This window comes from Fundulus heteroclitus, chromosome 19 (assembly GCF_011125445.2).
Source record: "Fundulus heteroclitus isolate FHET01 chromosome 19, MU-UCD_Fhet_4.1, whole genome shotgun sequence".
NCBI classification, from domain to species: Eukaryota; Metazoa; Chordata; class Actinopteri; order Cyprinodontiformes; family Fundulidae; genus Fundulus; species Fundulus heteroclitus.
Window position 1 is genome coordinate 343,372 of NC_046379.1, and position 14,813 is coordinate 358,184.

Here is a 14,813-nt window from a genome sequence, read left to right on the forward strand (position 1 = left end):
AACCAACTTTATCAGTGTCAAGCCCGAGCCCTACTCCAGCCCGTGCTATTCATTGAATTTAAGGCCCGTACCCGGCCCCAATTTGCATATTGTGTCGGGGCCCGTTGGGGCCCATTGGGGCCCGTTGGGGCCCGTTGGGTCCCAACGGGCTTGCAGGCCACTAACCAGGGGGGCCTCTGCAGCGGCTCAGGACAGCCGGGTCAGGCACAAAGTAACTAACAAAGCTGCAGCGGGTTCTCTCACTCTGCTTTGGTGATGTTCCTCCAGCGGGGCTTGCTGGGCTTGGTGGGGGGGGCCTGCTGGCTCTCTCCGGGCAGGAAGGCGTCGGGGGGCAGCTTGATGTTCTGGTAGTCTTTGGCCAGCGTGAGCAGGGGGTAGCGGCTGGGGTGGCACTCTGGCAGCGACAGCCGCATGTCTGTGTCCTCTGCCTGCAGAGACAGACTGTCAGGAGACAAGCAGGGGGAAGCTTTTATTGTGGCGGGGAGACTCACCCTCAGGCTGAAGCGGGTGTGGCAGGTGGTGGGGACGAACTCGTTGAACGGCAGAGTGAAGTCTATGTTGAGCGTCTCGCCGCAGGCCGCCAGGTACACTGCAGAGGATCAATGAGGCCACATGGATGAAGGCGGAGTGGACCTTTACGCCGCATGGCAGAGCTAAAGCATCCAGTAACAGTCACTGCTCCCTCCTTTATTACAGATATGTGGCCTTTAAGGAAGGTCCTTATACAAGTTCATCAGTTAAAAAGTTATCAACATGATTAGTGGAAAGTCAGGATTTCATTTAGCCCAGACTCTCACTGGGCTTCCAGGAAGAGAACAGCAGCAAACTTTAATTTGTTAGTTTTAGTTAGGGCTGAACAATTAATCACATTTTCAATATAATCGCGATTTAAAAAAACGCAATTTCCAAATCGCAGAGTCTGCAATTTTTGGCTATGTAACAATTAGGGAATTAGACGCGTCCATTAGGTGTTGGTAAAATGTTTAAAGTGGGTTTGCCTCCACATGGAAGGGAAGACAGTTGCAGCAGTGAGATAATCTAACTTTATTACTTGTTTTAGAGTTTATATAATCATACATAGCATTAAGTTCAGGTCAATCAGTTTAATACATAGACTTGCTTGTTGGTTGCACTTTATGTTCAACAAGGATTGATGTCCAAATCAATTAAAAGCTGTTCTCTTGAATAATATTCTGATTAATAGAAACATTAAAAGTTCTTGTTTTAAATAGTTTTTGTTTACAAACGTCTTTATTTAGACGCCATTTTTGTTGCTTGTGGTTAATGCAGAGAAAACTCAAAATTGCAATTTTGGTTGAAATATATTGTAGTCAGAACGCAATCATTTCTGCTCTGAGTTTAGATGCTGCGGGTCTTTTAGCAACTAATCTGCACAGCGAGGAAACAAAATGATTTATTGTTTGTATATGTTTAAAAATACATGATAAATTAAACTGGAAAAAAAAATAAAATAATCGCATTAAATCGCAATATTAAGAAAAAAAAAAAATCGCAATTAGATTATTTTCCAAAATCGTTCAGCCCTAGTTTTTGTTCCAGCAGTGAAGGGAAATGAATAAAATAAAACCAGCAGCAGCAAACATTTAGTAACATCCTCACAGTTTATTACAGCAGGGCGGCCATCTTGTTTCTCAGCTTGGATTTAGCTGCAAAATTTGAACGTAAAGCAAGTTTCTAAAATCATTTCTCTTTGTGGAACAAGACAAAAATCGATTAATCGGATTAGGGAAAATAAAACCAGTGATCTCTGTCAGAAGGGTTCCTCCTGACGGAGCAGGTAGCGGTCAGAGCGGCTGGAGGCGGTCGCCCTCATCCTGCTACTCTGCAGAACCTGAAGCTACATGATGGGGTTGGGCTTTACAGCAGGAAGTCTCCAGCAGACCAGACTCACCGTTCTCCTGCTGCTTGGTGGAACAATCGATCCAGTTGTGCTGGTTTGCGGCCCAAATCATCTCAAACTGGTGGAACAGGATCTTGAAGGTCCAGGAATAGGGCACAAAGGAGTAAACGTCGGGCGCGCTGTCACTCGCCCAGTCCTTGATCAGATCTGCGGGGCGGCAGAAGAAAGAGGTGAGACCAGAGGACGGCCTGACGGCGGTGGTCCTCGCCGTCTTCCTCACCTGTGAAGAAGTTTTTCTGGGCGTAGATGAAGTGGTAGGTGGCCTTGTACACCTCGATCTCACACTGCCACGCCTGCGGCATGTTCCACACGCGCGGGTAGCTGGCGATCACGTGGAACTGAAACCAAAGAGGAGACGGCGTCACACGGCCGTCCTCAGACCGGGGGGGGGGGGTGCTGCAGCTACTTACAGCCAACATCTCGGCCTCCAGGAGCGTGCGGTACTGCATGCTGCTGGTGGTGTCCACATGGAGCAGCTGGCCTTTGATGGTGGGCGAGTAGCCTGCAGGCAGAGAGAGAGAGAGGGAACTCACATTTAACAGAACAACCTTCCTCAGCGTAGTAAAGCTGACGGCTCTCTGCGAGGCCTGAGCAGGCTGTAGATCTGAGGTCAGGGGGGGGGGGGGATCACAGCTGGCAGCTTATTGACAAACTGTGTGATTAACAGCAGCTAAACGCGCTTCAGCTGCTCTACACCCACAAAGCAGCTCAGTCTGATCACTGTCACAGCTTCCTCACAGCTTCCTGCCATCAGGGCGTCTCCATGAGGCTGGAGCAGCAGGAGGTCCCCAAACATCACAGATCCACTGATCAACTGTGCAGACGACGCTCCTGCTTTACAAACTCACCGCTGGAACATTCTTCATTACAAATGTAGCAACTAGGAACTCTTGATGCATGCCTTGTTTCCTCAGGTATGAATAAGACGTGACACAGAGAGACAATGCAGAGCTGCACAACACGGTGAATCCCAGGCATGGACGATAATAACGATGTTTATAAAGATCGATAGAAGAAAAAGGGTGAATAAAAAGTTCACACTGCAAAACCAGAACTAAAAATATGTAGAATTTTCTTGAAATTAGTGCATTTATCCTTGATCTGAGCAGGTAAATAAGATTATGTGCCAGTTGAAAGAGTATTTTTACCCCTAAAATAAGATAATTATTTTGCACTTCAAATAACTTGATGGAGACGAGTTCTTCCTATTCTAAGTGCAAAACTCTTATTACATTGGCAGATTATCTTATTTACCTGCTCAAATAAAGTACAAATACAACTCATTTCAAGAAAGTTTTACTTATTTTTAGTTCCGTTTTTGCAGTGCAATAGAATAAAAGTTTTCCTTCCTTCTGCATTCTATCATGTAGGTTAATATTACATCATTACATCCTCCCAGCCAATCACAATGCAGACACAGTATCTAAGCTCCGCCCCCTTTGGAGGTCAGAGAGTGCGTGTTCTTTTTACTATTTTTAAAAACTTGTAGTTTTGGTATAACGTTGGTTGAATAAAGGATTGAGTTTGAATTCAGTGTGTTTGTCTGTATCTAAAAATAGGTTGCTAAGCAACAGTATTAAATGGCCAGAGCTGCACTTAAAATAAATGTTTTGAATCTGTTGATAATAATCGATATGGATCAACATGATTTTTGTTTTATCGACATGTTTTTTTAACATATGGTGCAGCCTTATCAGAGCGTGTGACGCCACACGGGACGAAGCAGGAAGTCGGGTTTTAGGAGCAGCGGAGCGAGATTCTGCAGGACAGAAACATGTCCGTCCTGCTGGACAGTCCCTGTCCTCCAGACCCAGAGAGCCGGGGACATTTTGTCTCCTGCAGCCCTCAGTGACTCCACTGCAGAGCTTTGCTGACCTCCTGGAGAGGCTCAGAGACTCCATCAGCTGGCAGGCTGCTTCTCTTTTTCACTTCCCCAACGTAGACTAAGGTCAGGAACTGGAAGTCACACAAACCCAGCAGAGCGGAACAAACGCAGCGCCTCTTCTCTTAAGAATCATGACGTCTGTCTGGTGCCGACAGGTCCGGTAGGTTCTGGAGGGGACATCTCCTCCTGACTCACTAGTGCCTTTAAAGACCTTCCCTCTACAGTCAGAGCGGCTGAAGACGCTAACGGGCGACGTGTGAAAGGCCTGCTCACCGTTCTCTCCCACGGTCATGGGGATGTTGACTTCCAGGTAGGAGCCTGCGCCCACGTTCACGTGGATGGCGTTGGTCTCCTGGCAACAGCGACGAGGACGGAGCAGAGGAGGGAGAGAGAAACACAAACGTCTCGTTATCAGCGGCTAATAATAAAGAGACGGACACTGGTCTGTGTCTAGAGGAGGAGCGGCAGGTTAACGGTCTACAGCAGGACGGCGAGCAGGACGGGACTCACCCGGTTCTTGGTGAAGAGCAGGTCGATGGTGGCGTCGGCGATGATGTTCATGCGCAGCTCGAAGGCTTGGATCTGCCTGGGCTTCCCTGGCTGGGCCACCTCGCTCACCTTCATGGCCTGGTAGTCCGCCGGCAGGAAGAACTTCCACAGGCAGTCCCTGGAAGAGACAAAGGCCACTAAACGCTGCAGACCCACGGCACACTCTAATGTTCTCCACACACTAGCTTAACCGCTGAAGCATCACCGCTAACTGCGCTGAGATCTGCTGCCGTGGCTCACCTCTGCCGGTCGGCCCAGGGTCCGTAGTTGAAGTCCGTTCCTTTGCCACAGACGATGTCGAGGCCCCAGCACGGCGGGAGGTCCTGCAGTTTGTCGTCCTCGCTGCTCGTCTCGGCCTCCTCCCCCTCCTGCTGCTCCAGGGGGACCAGCCCTGCAGGGACAGACGGAGCTCACTGTGACCACAGGGAGGTGCTGAGGGAAGAAACAGGTTGGGGAGGGGCAGCGTGACAGTACGCCATACAGGAAACGGCTCAGTTAAAGGATCTGTAGGAACTCCAGGGACCCGTCCTCCGGTACCTCCATCCTAGTCAGGCCTCCATGTCCAGATTCCTCACAACAGCCTTCTGTCCAATTTGGCTCAATTTTAAATTTTAATTTGTGACAGAGAAAACACCGCAGTATTTCAGAAAGCTGAACCCTGAAGCCGCTTAGTGTCCCGCTGCGTCTGAACAGAAAAACCTTTACCGTCCCTCAGGACAGAGACGGCAGCCTGAAGACGCAGGAACCTACCGGGTTCATCCTGGTAGTAGTAGATGTCCACGTCGTTAGACTGCATCACCACGAAGCCTTCACCCATCAGCCTGGGAGGTCTGCATCACACAGAGGGACGGATCAGCAGCACTCACAATAATAATAAGGATAATAGTAATGATAATAATAATAATAATAATCGTTATAATAATAATAATGATGATGATAATAATAATAATAATAATAATAAATAAAATAATAACAATAATTAATTCAATATAATTATAATAATAAATACAATAATAATAAATTCAATATAATAATACTAATAATAATAATAAATAAAATAAAAATAAATAAAATAATAATAATAATAATATTGAATAATAAATATAATGATAATAATAATAATAATAAATAAATAAATAAAATAATAACAACAATAAATTCAATATAATAATAATAATAATAACAATAGTAAATTCAATATAATAATAATAATAAATAAAATAATAATAAATTCAATATAATAATAATATAAATTAAAATAATAATAATAAATTCAATATAATAATAATAGTAATAATAATAATAATAATAATAATAATAATAATAATAATAATAATAATAATAATACTACACTGACTGTTCAGTCAGTAGATGACCAGAGCATGAATTGAACGTTTAAACGTTTATTCTAAGAAACTAAAGAGTTCTCTGTGTATTAAAGACGAACCAGAGAAAGATAAATGTGAGGAAGAGCAGCAGAATAAAGGAAATAACTCAGTTTAAGTCAGATCTGCACAGCAGCAGCCCAGATGACTCCAGGTTATCATGCCTCCCATCGCTGTGCTAACTCACTCATCGTTCTGCAGGCCCAGGTAGCGGGGGCTGGGAACCAGCATGACGCGCACGTTCTCCAGCGAGCCCTTCACGATGTGCATGTACTGGTCCAGGTGGCTGGAGGGCGGCTTGGTGGCGTACGTCAGGAAGGCGTCCTCAAAGTTCACACACAGGGTCTGAGGCAGGTGGTGGTTCCCGAACGCCAGGCGGCCCTACAGGAAACCAGAACCAGACCAGAACCATCAGAGCCGGACTTGGTCAGCTGACCTCCACAGACCAGACTGAAGGTGCTGAGACGCTTACGGTGCTGATGTTCAGCTTCACCACGGGGATGAGAGAGCGCCACGACGAGGCGGGCTCCGGACCCTCGGTGCTGATGTTCACACTGCACAACAGGCATTCACTGACATTAGAGCTGCTCCTCTGCAGGAAGGAGAGACTTCCTGGAGTTCTGCAGGAGAAGCTGCTGAGGAGCAGAGAGCAGCTTACCTTTCCAGGGTGGCAGCCTGCTCCTCCTGGCCCCGCTCCTCGTCCTTCCTGCTGGTCAGAAGAGTGGGCTCCAGGCCGAACGTCTCCTGCAGCCCAGCGTACAGGTCCGTCCGGTTGTAGACGTGAAACTCAAAGCCGTTGACCGTCAGGTAGAGTCTGGTCTCCGCCTTTGGATCTGTCCAGGTAGGAAGAACACAGGTGAAGGCCAGGAACACCTTCTCCCTACCTGGGCTGGTCTCCATCAGCCTCCATCAGCCTCCATCACCATTCTAACTTCAGCCTCCACTGATCAGACGTGTGAGGGAACAGTTAGTGTTAGTCTTTTGTTTATGTTCACATATCATGCCAGGCCACTAGGGGGCTCTGGAGGATAGCCTACGGCTTCTTTGTTTGTTGTTGGTGTTTACATGGCGGCGTTGCCTGTACGTATGTTGGAGTAAAAAGAAAATAAAAGTTTTCCTGGACTCATCTTAAAGTGGAGTTATCTTTGGATTAACAGTTAGCACACCCCGTGATCCCACCACACCGTTTCCTTCAGGGTGAGGTCTGGACTTTGACTAGGCCGTTGCACCATTAGTTCATTTCTCCTTCAGCTGTTCTGACTCTGCTGCTGTGTTTGGATCACGGTTCCTGCTGATGGCGTAATCAGCAGCACTGCAGCTACCTGTACACCTGTCCACCTGTCAACCTGTCCACCTGTACACCTGTCCACCTGTCAACCTGTCCACCTGTCCACCTGTACACCTGTCCACCTGTACACCTGTCCACCTGTACACCTGTACACCTGTACACAGCAGGAAGGGTGTGCTTCCTCCCCCCAGACTGCAGGTGGAGGCCACGTTAAACTCCTCCTGAGGCAGATCTACTTCAGCCTGATGCGTTTTGATGTCTGAGCGGAGCTGAACTCACCGTGCTGCTTCTGTTTGGGGTTGTACATCTTCCACCAGCGGAATATGAGGAAGCCGTCCTGGATCCTGCAGGAGACAAAGAGCAGGCGGTGAGCGGCGGTGAGCGGCGGCGCCCACAGAGGCGGCGGCGGGCGGGACGGGGCGAGCGTCTCACCTGATGGACATGTCCTGGTTGATGTAGTAGACGTCTCTGAACATGACTTTGCCCGACAGGACAGAGAAGGAGAAGGAACCTGCGGAGCAACAGGGAGGAGTCACATCTGCTGCCACTTCCTGCAGAAACCCAGCAGAACCAGTTGGGTTCTGCAGAACCCATCTGGTTCTGCAGAACCAGTTTGGTTCTGCAGAACCAGATGGGTTCTGCAGAACCAAACTGGTTCTGCTGAACCGAACTGGTTCTGCTGGGTAAAGGCAGCTGCAGCACGAGGGCTGATCAGAACCGCTGCTCGTCCAAATAAACTCATTGATGGCCTAAAACCCACAGCCTGAAGCTTCTGCAGTCTGGAGACGTCTCCACCCAGAGACGGTGATGGAGACGGAACAACTAACTCCCTGCTGGGCCAACCGGGTCATTCAGAACCTTCAGGTAGTCAGAGGTTTGGGTTCATTGCTGAACCTGCAGCAGCTCCAGGCTCTGCCCCCACAGACCTGCTGCTCTCCTCTCACCCTGATCGCTCTGGAACCGGGTCAGACTCATCAGAGCTTTGGTTCTGATCAGCCGCTCAGTGGTTCCCTTGTCACTGATGAGCGTAGCTCTGATTCTGCTCGGCAGGATTCACCAGATGTCCAACAGAACCCAGCTCAGAACCAGAGAGCTCCTACAAAGACTGATCAGTCTGGAAACTACCGTCTCTCTGTTGTAATTATTTCTGCCTTTAACGGACAGAACCTCGGGTCAGACAGGAAGCAGGATGTGATTCTCAGACTAACTAAAATGTCTTTCTCCCGCTTCATGACTCCCTGTTGGGTCTGGGTCCAGAGAACCCGGCTGGGCTCAGCCGGTTCTCCACGTCACTCGTACCGATGTGGATGTAGCCATCCTTGTAGAATCTGTTGATGATGAGGGTGAGGAAGAGGCCGATGTTGCGAGAGTTGTAGTAGGTCAGATAGATGATCCATCCACAGGAGAGAATGGTGGCTGAAACAGAAGGAAACACGTTGTCATCAGTGCTGGTGTAGCTGCAGCCTCACACCTCACCACCGTCTCACTGTCTCTGCTGCTCTGTCTCTGAGCAGACCTGGTGTCTGCTCAGAGGAAGAGCAGCAGACTGTGGGGCTGTTAAAGGAGCACGGCCATGTTCTTTACTTTATTTATACGTCAGCAGCTCACTCTGGTAGCACAGGAAAATTTTATGAGAGATTTTCACATCCTGCCTAGTTGTTAATTTGGTGTTTTATGCTCTTAAAGCCTTTCGTGTTTATTTTTAATAACAGGAAGTACGTACTGCACATGTGCAGCAGGGGTTAAAATAAGGAAACCGCTAACGGCTATTAGCATCTCCCAGCAAATCAATGAAGATAGGTCCAACATCCAGTGGGAAAAAAACTTAAATTATCTGATTCCTGGAGGGAAAATCCTGGAAAGTCTCTGGGAATCCAGTCTGAACGTTGGTGTTCACTGAAGCTAAACCCGCCGAGGCTCAGATGTGACGCAGAGTTGACTGACGTGAGTAAATGTTCTGATATGAGGCTCTTAAAGTTGCTGTAGATCGGTTTATTTAACTAATAACGTTGGTCTTCATCACCCTGTGCTGCTGCTTTACTGTGAGGCGTTGCAGAGTCAGGCTCAGTCCAGGGCCGCTGGAAGTCATTTTCAACAGGGGGTGCTGTGAATTTATTTTTTTGGACAAAAGACCTATAAGCCTATTTAAAATGCAACTAAAAATAAATAAATAGATTGAGATTCACTACTTTGTTGTCATGTACACTTCAGTGCACGCAACCAGGGTCTGTAACACACAGACATCATCAGTTCTCAGGTGAATATGATCCTACAGATTCTGCCTCTACCTTGCTTGACGTTGCCATGACAACTTGCCATGAACTTGTGTTGATTAGGCCTCAAAATATTTAAATTAAATCTAAATACATGTAATAGAAAAATAAAAAAAGGGAAAATAATTTCCCAAAATATTCTTAAGAAATTTATAAATTGTGCAAAGTATTTTTAATACATTTTTTTTAATCGCCTTTTCGCCACTAGGGGGTGCTGCAGCACCCCCACTTCCCGCGGCCATGGTGCAGTCTGACATTATTTATTAGTGATTTATTAATTAAGCAAACCGACATTATGATAGTTCTGCAGTACTGCCACCAGATGGCGCCACGTCTGTTAATATCTGCTAATCGCACCCAGTGTTGGATCTATTTTTATCCACAAAAAGGACCATCAAACATTATCAGGATGGAGGCTTGGTGTATGTAAGCTTATTTTATCATGATCAAACGGTTTCTGGTCTTTTTTATAAGCACATAACGTGGTTATATACCTTTAAACACTTCTTACTGTCCATTGTCACTAGCTCATAAACTTCTGCAGGGGACAGCATGTGAAACATGTCTCGTGGAGCACATTTCCACCTTAAAGGATAACAGTTATTTAAAGCTTGAGCGCTGGTTTGGTCTCTTACCCACGAGGAGCCAGATGACGTTTGAGTTGTGCTCGTTTAGAAACGAGTCCAAGTCGTTGAAGTTGAGGAAGGTGTTGTTTTTGGAGGCGTCCATGGCTACAGGCGCTCAGTGGGCTGTAGAAAACTAGAAACGAGAGCAGAGATCAGGTTAGTTCTTCTTCTCTGGTCGGTCTGACACAGGAAGGAAAAACAGCGAGAAACGGCGGATCACTGAAGATGCAATGAAACGCCGCAGTTTGATTTATAAACATCTAAGAAATGAAGCACAGTCAAACTATTTCAAAGCTGAACAAATAAACATTTATAGACGCTAGAGCAGTGCAGGGCCAAGGTGAGCCCGACAGGCCGAGGAGGAATCTAGGGTTCCTCAGAGGAACCAGGGTTCCTCTGAGGAACCAGGGTTCCTCTGAGGAACCCCGGGGAGCGACTTTTATATGCAGATCAACACCAAATCTACCTTTACTTCACGTCTGAAGACAGAACAGGTGGTTCAGCTTTGTCCTGCAGACGGGAGCTCAGTATTTAATAACCTAGATCAGATCTGCACATCTAGAGACGTTCTAGAGACGTTCTCTCGTTTTTGGTACTGGTCCAGAGTGTGTTCTGGATCTCTTCTTCCACGTTGAGTCGGACCAGAACCCAAAGACGGAGCTGCACGTTCAACAGAACCAGGTCCTCCACATGCTGTCACCTGGCCACGGCGGCCCGGCCCACATCACAGCGGTACCTGCTAGTAACGCAGGATGACCCGGAACACGTAGAGTCGGGCCGGGTCAGAACCAACAGAGACTGAAGTACCTGAGCTCTCAAGATATTCTTGTGTAGAAGCTAATATTTGGGTCTAGCTGAGAGAAACGGGTCTGTGTGTCGCATCATAATCATTCCCCAGGAAACAGGAAGTGCTGATAATCAGCTAAACATGGATTGTTACATCATTAGCGGTACCGACAACTGTGCCACCCAAGACTTTTTAGTTCTTAACACGGGATTCTAATAAATTAGAAGACGTGTTTTAATGAGTTATGTACTTTTTAACTGAACTGACTAATAAAATGACTTTGAAAAGGAAGTCAATGTGATGACAAAGCGTTAACTCTCCCCTTCATAGAAGGCTGAGCTAGGACTGGACAACATAGATAAAAAACATAAGCTTATCAATAAAACATAAATCATAATGATTGATATCGATAATTATCAACAAATTCAAAACAGTGAAGTGAAAATGTGCAGCCCTGGCCATTTTATGCTGTTGCTTAGCAACCTATTTTTAGATACAGAACTCACTGAATTCAAACTCAACCCTTTATTCAGCCAAGTTTTACCAAAAAGAAAAAAAGGAAGCGTGTTCTCTCTGAACTCTATGAAGGGGGCGGAGCTTGGTTCCTGGGTCTGCGTTGTGATTGGCTGGGAGGATGTAATGACTTATATTAACCTACATGATAGAATGCAACAGGAAGGAAAACTGTTATTCTATTGAACTTTTAGTGACCCTTTTTTTTCTATCATCGATATACGTCTACAGATCAATATATATTGTTAATGAATTATCGTCCAGCCTTGGGTTGAGCTATAAGAACTTAATGAGTGAAATATGACATTAACGTATGAGATTAACAACACGTTCTGTTTTAAAAACTGGAATAAAGGTCAGATGTAACTCATGACCCAGAGCACGTTACTGAGTGCAGAGTTTATGTGTTAGAAACACTGTGGGACTTATTATTGTTTACAGGAGCCTGGGAGCTGACTGACACACACACACACACACACACACACACACACACACACACACACACACACACACACACACACACACACACACACACACACACCTAATCCACCCTAAACGACGCGGCTGAAAACTTGTTAAGCTCTAATTAATCTCTGCGCTTTCTCAATTCTTTGGCAGTTTATCCACTTAGATTTCATAACCAGTATACGGGGTTATATATTATATTTATTATTATACGGGGGTTTGAATCCTGGTGGTGCCTTGCTGCTGGGCCCCTGGAAGAGGAAGCAGCCAGATGGACTCAGATCAGGTCTTTACTGGAGAAAACGCGTGAAGCTGCCATGAGTTTCTCCTCTAAGGAGGATCCAGTGAAATCTCTAGCAGTGACCCAACCTGCCTCGCAGGTATTCCTGTTTGAAAGCAAAACAAGCTGGAACCTGTGTGGCGGGTTCAGGTTCTGTGATAAAACAGAAATGCACCAAACAGCAGCCGGCTCACACCACCATCTTCAGCTCTGGTTCCTGATGCGGGCTTTACAGAGACTCCCTAAGGTGCCACAGCCTGCAGAGACAAAGCGTCTGATCTGGAGGCTCCTTTAATTCATGTTAAGGAACCTGGACCTCCTTTAATCAACTGGACTAAAATCTGACCCAATCAGAAATGTCCACGCTTCAATCATTCACACCACGCTGATCTGGGCGACTTCTGACTTTTTGTAAACGGTGGTATAAATCCTGTCATGGCATTAAAATCACCTTAGATGGGCTTCAGCTCTTTTCCCTAGACAATTATACATTAGACACATTATTAAACGCATTTGTTCAAGTTTAAAAAGCACAACTACAATGCTGGATTTTATAGAACTATTGTCTAAGAGCAACTGAAGCATGAGTTGGGTTTTCCGTGTGGAATATTTCTGATTTTTAACTGGAGCTGATCTAAGGCAGCTTAAGGAGCTTTTTTACTGGAGCTGCCACCCGGAGGCTCTCTGGACCGAGCAGTCCTGGGATGGACAGGACTCTGACATCCGTGCTGGGTGTAAACCGGACAGCTGTCAGCTGGACCTGCCTCCCCGGATGGAGCTCCAGGTCTGGGCTAATTCCCTCTGCGCTGAAAACCTCCATTTTGTTAAGACATCCGCAGAAACATGACCAGAAAGCGCAGCTAACCCGCCCGCAGCAACTGGCTGCTGGTTTTCAGCGTCAGATAGCAGTTTCATAAGCTAGCCGTTAGCATTAAAGCTAGCTATTAGCCAGCTAACGACAGCGGGGCCGCACCTAATGACTTCTCCCTTCCTCCCCGCTCACACGGAACAGGCGTCCAGCACCGCTGGAGGCTTACCGTATTACTCCCAGGACAGCAAGTGGTTTCATCCTGGCTCCGGTTATCCAGGAGCAGCTGCCCTTCGGTCCTTTTCAACGCCTAGCATCCTCTGGTCACTATTTACATGGCCGGCTGCCAGTTTGCGTCCTTTCCTGTTCTCGCCAGAGCTGTCACGGAATTGACCAATAGGAAAAAAGCAGCTGATCCGACGCTGGCCAATTAAATAAAAGAATAGCTAAGACCACGCCCACATGGGATTTTCTGCCTATCAACAAGAAGGTTTTCCAGCGGGAGGTTGTTTTGATGTCTAACCTCCATAAAGGCTGCAGCAGTAGAAGAAGAAACATGGAGTTAAAACGAAGCTTCCGGTTAAAACGAACCGGTGGAGATTATTTTTTAAATTCCCAACTTTAGGCTATATTTTAATATATAATAATATTTTAATGTCAAATGGTTTTAGCTTTATTGCGATCTCGGTTACTTTACAGGAGTTTTTATTGCGATCTCGGTTACTTTCCGGGAGGTAATATTTAACTCAAAAGAAAGACTTTTGAGTTAAATATTACCTCCTTTTCTGCTCCTCTTCTTTTTTACATTTTCTCCCTTTTAACATTTCGTCTCATCGGCTTCTCTCCTTTTTTATTTTCTACCTTTCCATTTCTGTGTCCATTGAACATGAAACAGTCCCAGGATAAAATCCAATAAAGCTTTATGCATGTATAAACCAAACAGAGCATTATGGTGAAAGCAGTAAGGCTCCACTAGTGAAAGTAAAATCTGTTTTAGGCATTAAATAATTCTTAATGCTACACTGCCAGACAGGACACAATAGAAAGAAATAAAAAAGAAATGCTTATTCAAGATTATTTAATGTCCACACATGTTACTGTGGTGAATACTCCATCTTAGAGTACACACGGCAGACAATAAAGGTGTGTACAGCTTTTTTTCCCGCATTAGCGCGTTCAAAAGATAAAAAGATAAAAGATAAGAAGTTCGTGTCAGAGTCCGAAGGCTTTGATATCAGTCCCTTTAGTGATAGGAGCCCTGTTACCTAGATTAGTCGCCCTTCATAAATCATAAGTAATGAGGTAATAAGGTGCTTTAGTGCAATCATTTTGAGGCTACATTTACAGAAATATGTAATTTGATATTCTTAATTCTAATGATGGATGGTTTTAGCTTTATGGTGATCTTGGTTACTTTCCAGGAATTTCGAAAACGTTTTGAGTTAAATATTGGCCTCAGAATCGGTCAGTAAGATTATAAATGTAAGTAAAAGTTTATATCAAACAGGTTGACTTAAGTCTATTTTGTTTATTTTTATTATAAAAAATATTTATTATAAAAATAATAAATATTTATAATAAAAATATATCTAAAATTAGTTTGACTCCAAATATTAACTGTTCATTTTATTATAACTTTATTCACAAGTTACATTCAGAATTTATACTAAATGTTTTGAATAATTCAAAAAATTTTAAGTTATTTTTAAATATTTGGACTGTAGGTTTTTCTTTTAAGTTCTTAGTATTTTAATTGTAAATGGTTACCATCTTGATGATGTTTAAAAGATGTTTATACTTTAAACTAAATGTGTTTTATTTCAAACATGTCTATTTTAGTCATAACTTCATAGTTCACACCTGAAGATAATAATAATAATATTTTTTATTTCAAGCGCCTTTCAAAACACTCAAGGTCACTGTACATGTAAAAACAATAAATGGTAAAAGCAGTCGTCATAATTAAAAGAAACAACACAAATTACACAGAGGAACGTAATATAAAATCATAATGAAAAGGCAATAAAACCGTC

At 45.0% G+C, this 14,813-nt stretch overlaps 1 protein-coding gene across 4 annotated transcripts in view; it reads right to left on the bottom strand.

Annotated features, from left to right (window-relative positions):
* Window positions 1–13,158, bottom strand: part of kiaa1109 (KIAA1109 ortholog) — a 77,369-nt gene extending 64,211 nt beyond the window's left edge. For all 4 annotated transcript variants that reach the window (XM_036150570.1, XM_036150572.1, XM_036150571.1 and 1 more), the window contains exons 1-17: window positions 13,010–13,158; window positions 9,937–10,060; window positions 8,328–8,444; window positions 7,461–7,539; window positions 7,308–7,372; window positions 6,399–6,573; window positions 6,213–6,294; window positions 5,928–6,121; window positions 5,106–5,185; window positions 4,596–4,746; window positions 4,317–4,473; window positions 4,080–4,158; window positions 2,332–2,423; window positions 2,142–2,259; window positions 1,913–2,068; window positions 492–589; window positions 244–428 (exon numbers count right to left, since the gene is read on the bottom strand). In XM_036150570.1, coding sequence (XP_036006463.1) covers window positions 244–428; window positions 492–589; window positions 1,913–2,068; window positions 2,142–2,259; window positions 2,332–2,423; window positions 4,080–4,158; window positions 4,317–4,473; window positions 4,596–4,746; window positions 5,106–5,185; window positions 5,928–6,121; window positions 6,213–6,294; window positions 6,399–6,573; window positions 7,308–7,372; window positions 7,461–7,539; window positions 8,328–8,444; window positions 9,937–10,030 — 1,922 coding nt within the window. In that variant the 5' untranslated portion in view covers window positions 10,031–10,060; window positions 13,010–13,158. The remainder of the gene's footprint in view (window positions 1–243; window positions 429–491; window positions 590–1,912; window positions 2,069–2,141; window positions 2,260–2,331; window positions 2,424–4,079; window positions 4,159–4,316; window positions 4,474–4,595; window positions 4,747–5,105; window positions 5,186–5,927; window positions 6,122–6,212; window positions 6,295–6,398; window positions 6,574–7,307; window positions 7,373–7,460; window positions 7,540–8,327; window positions 8,445–9,936; window positions 10,061–13,009) is intronic.
* Window positions 13,159–14,813: the final 1,655 nt, after the last annotated feature.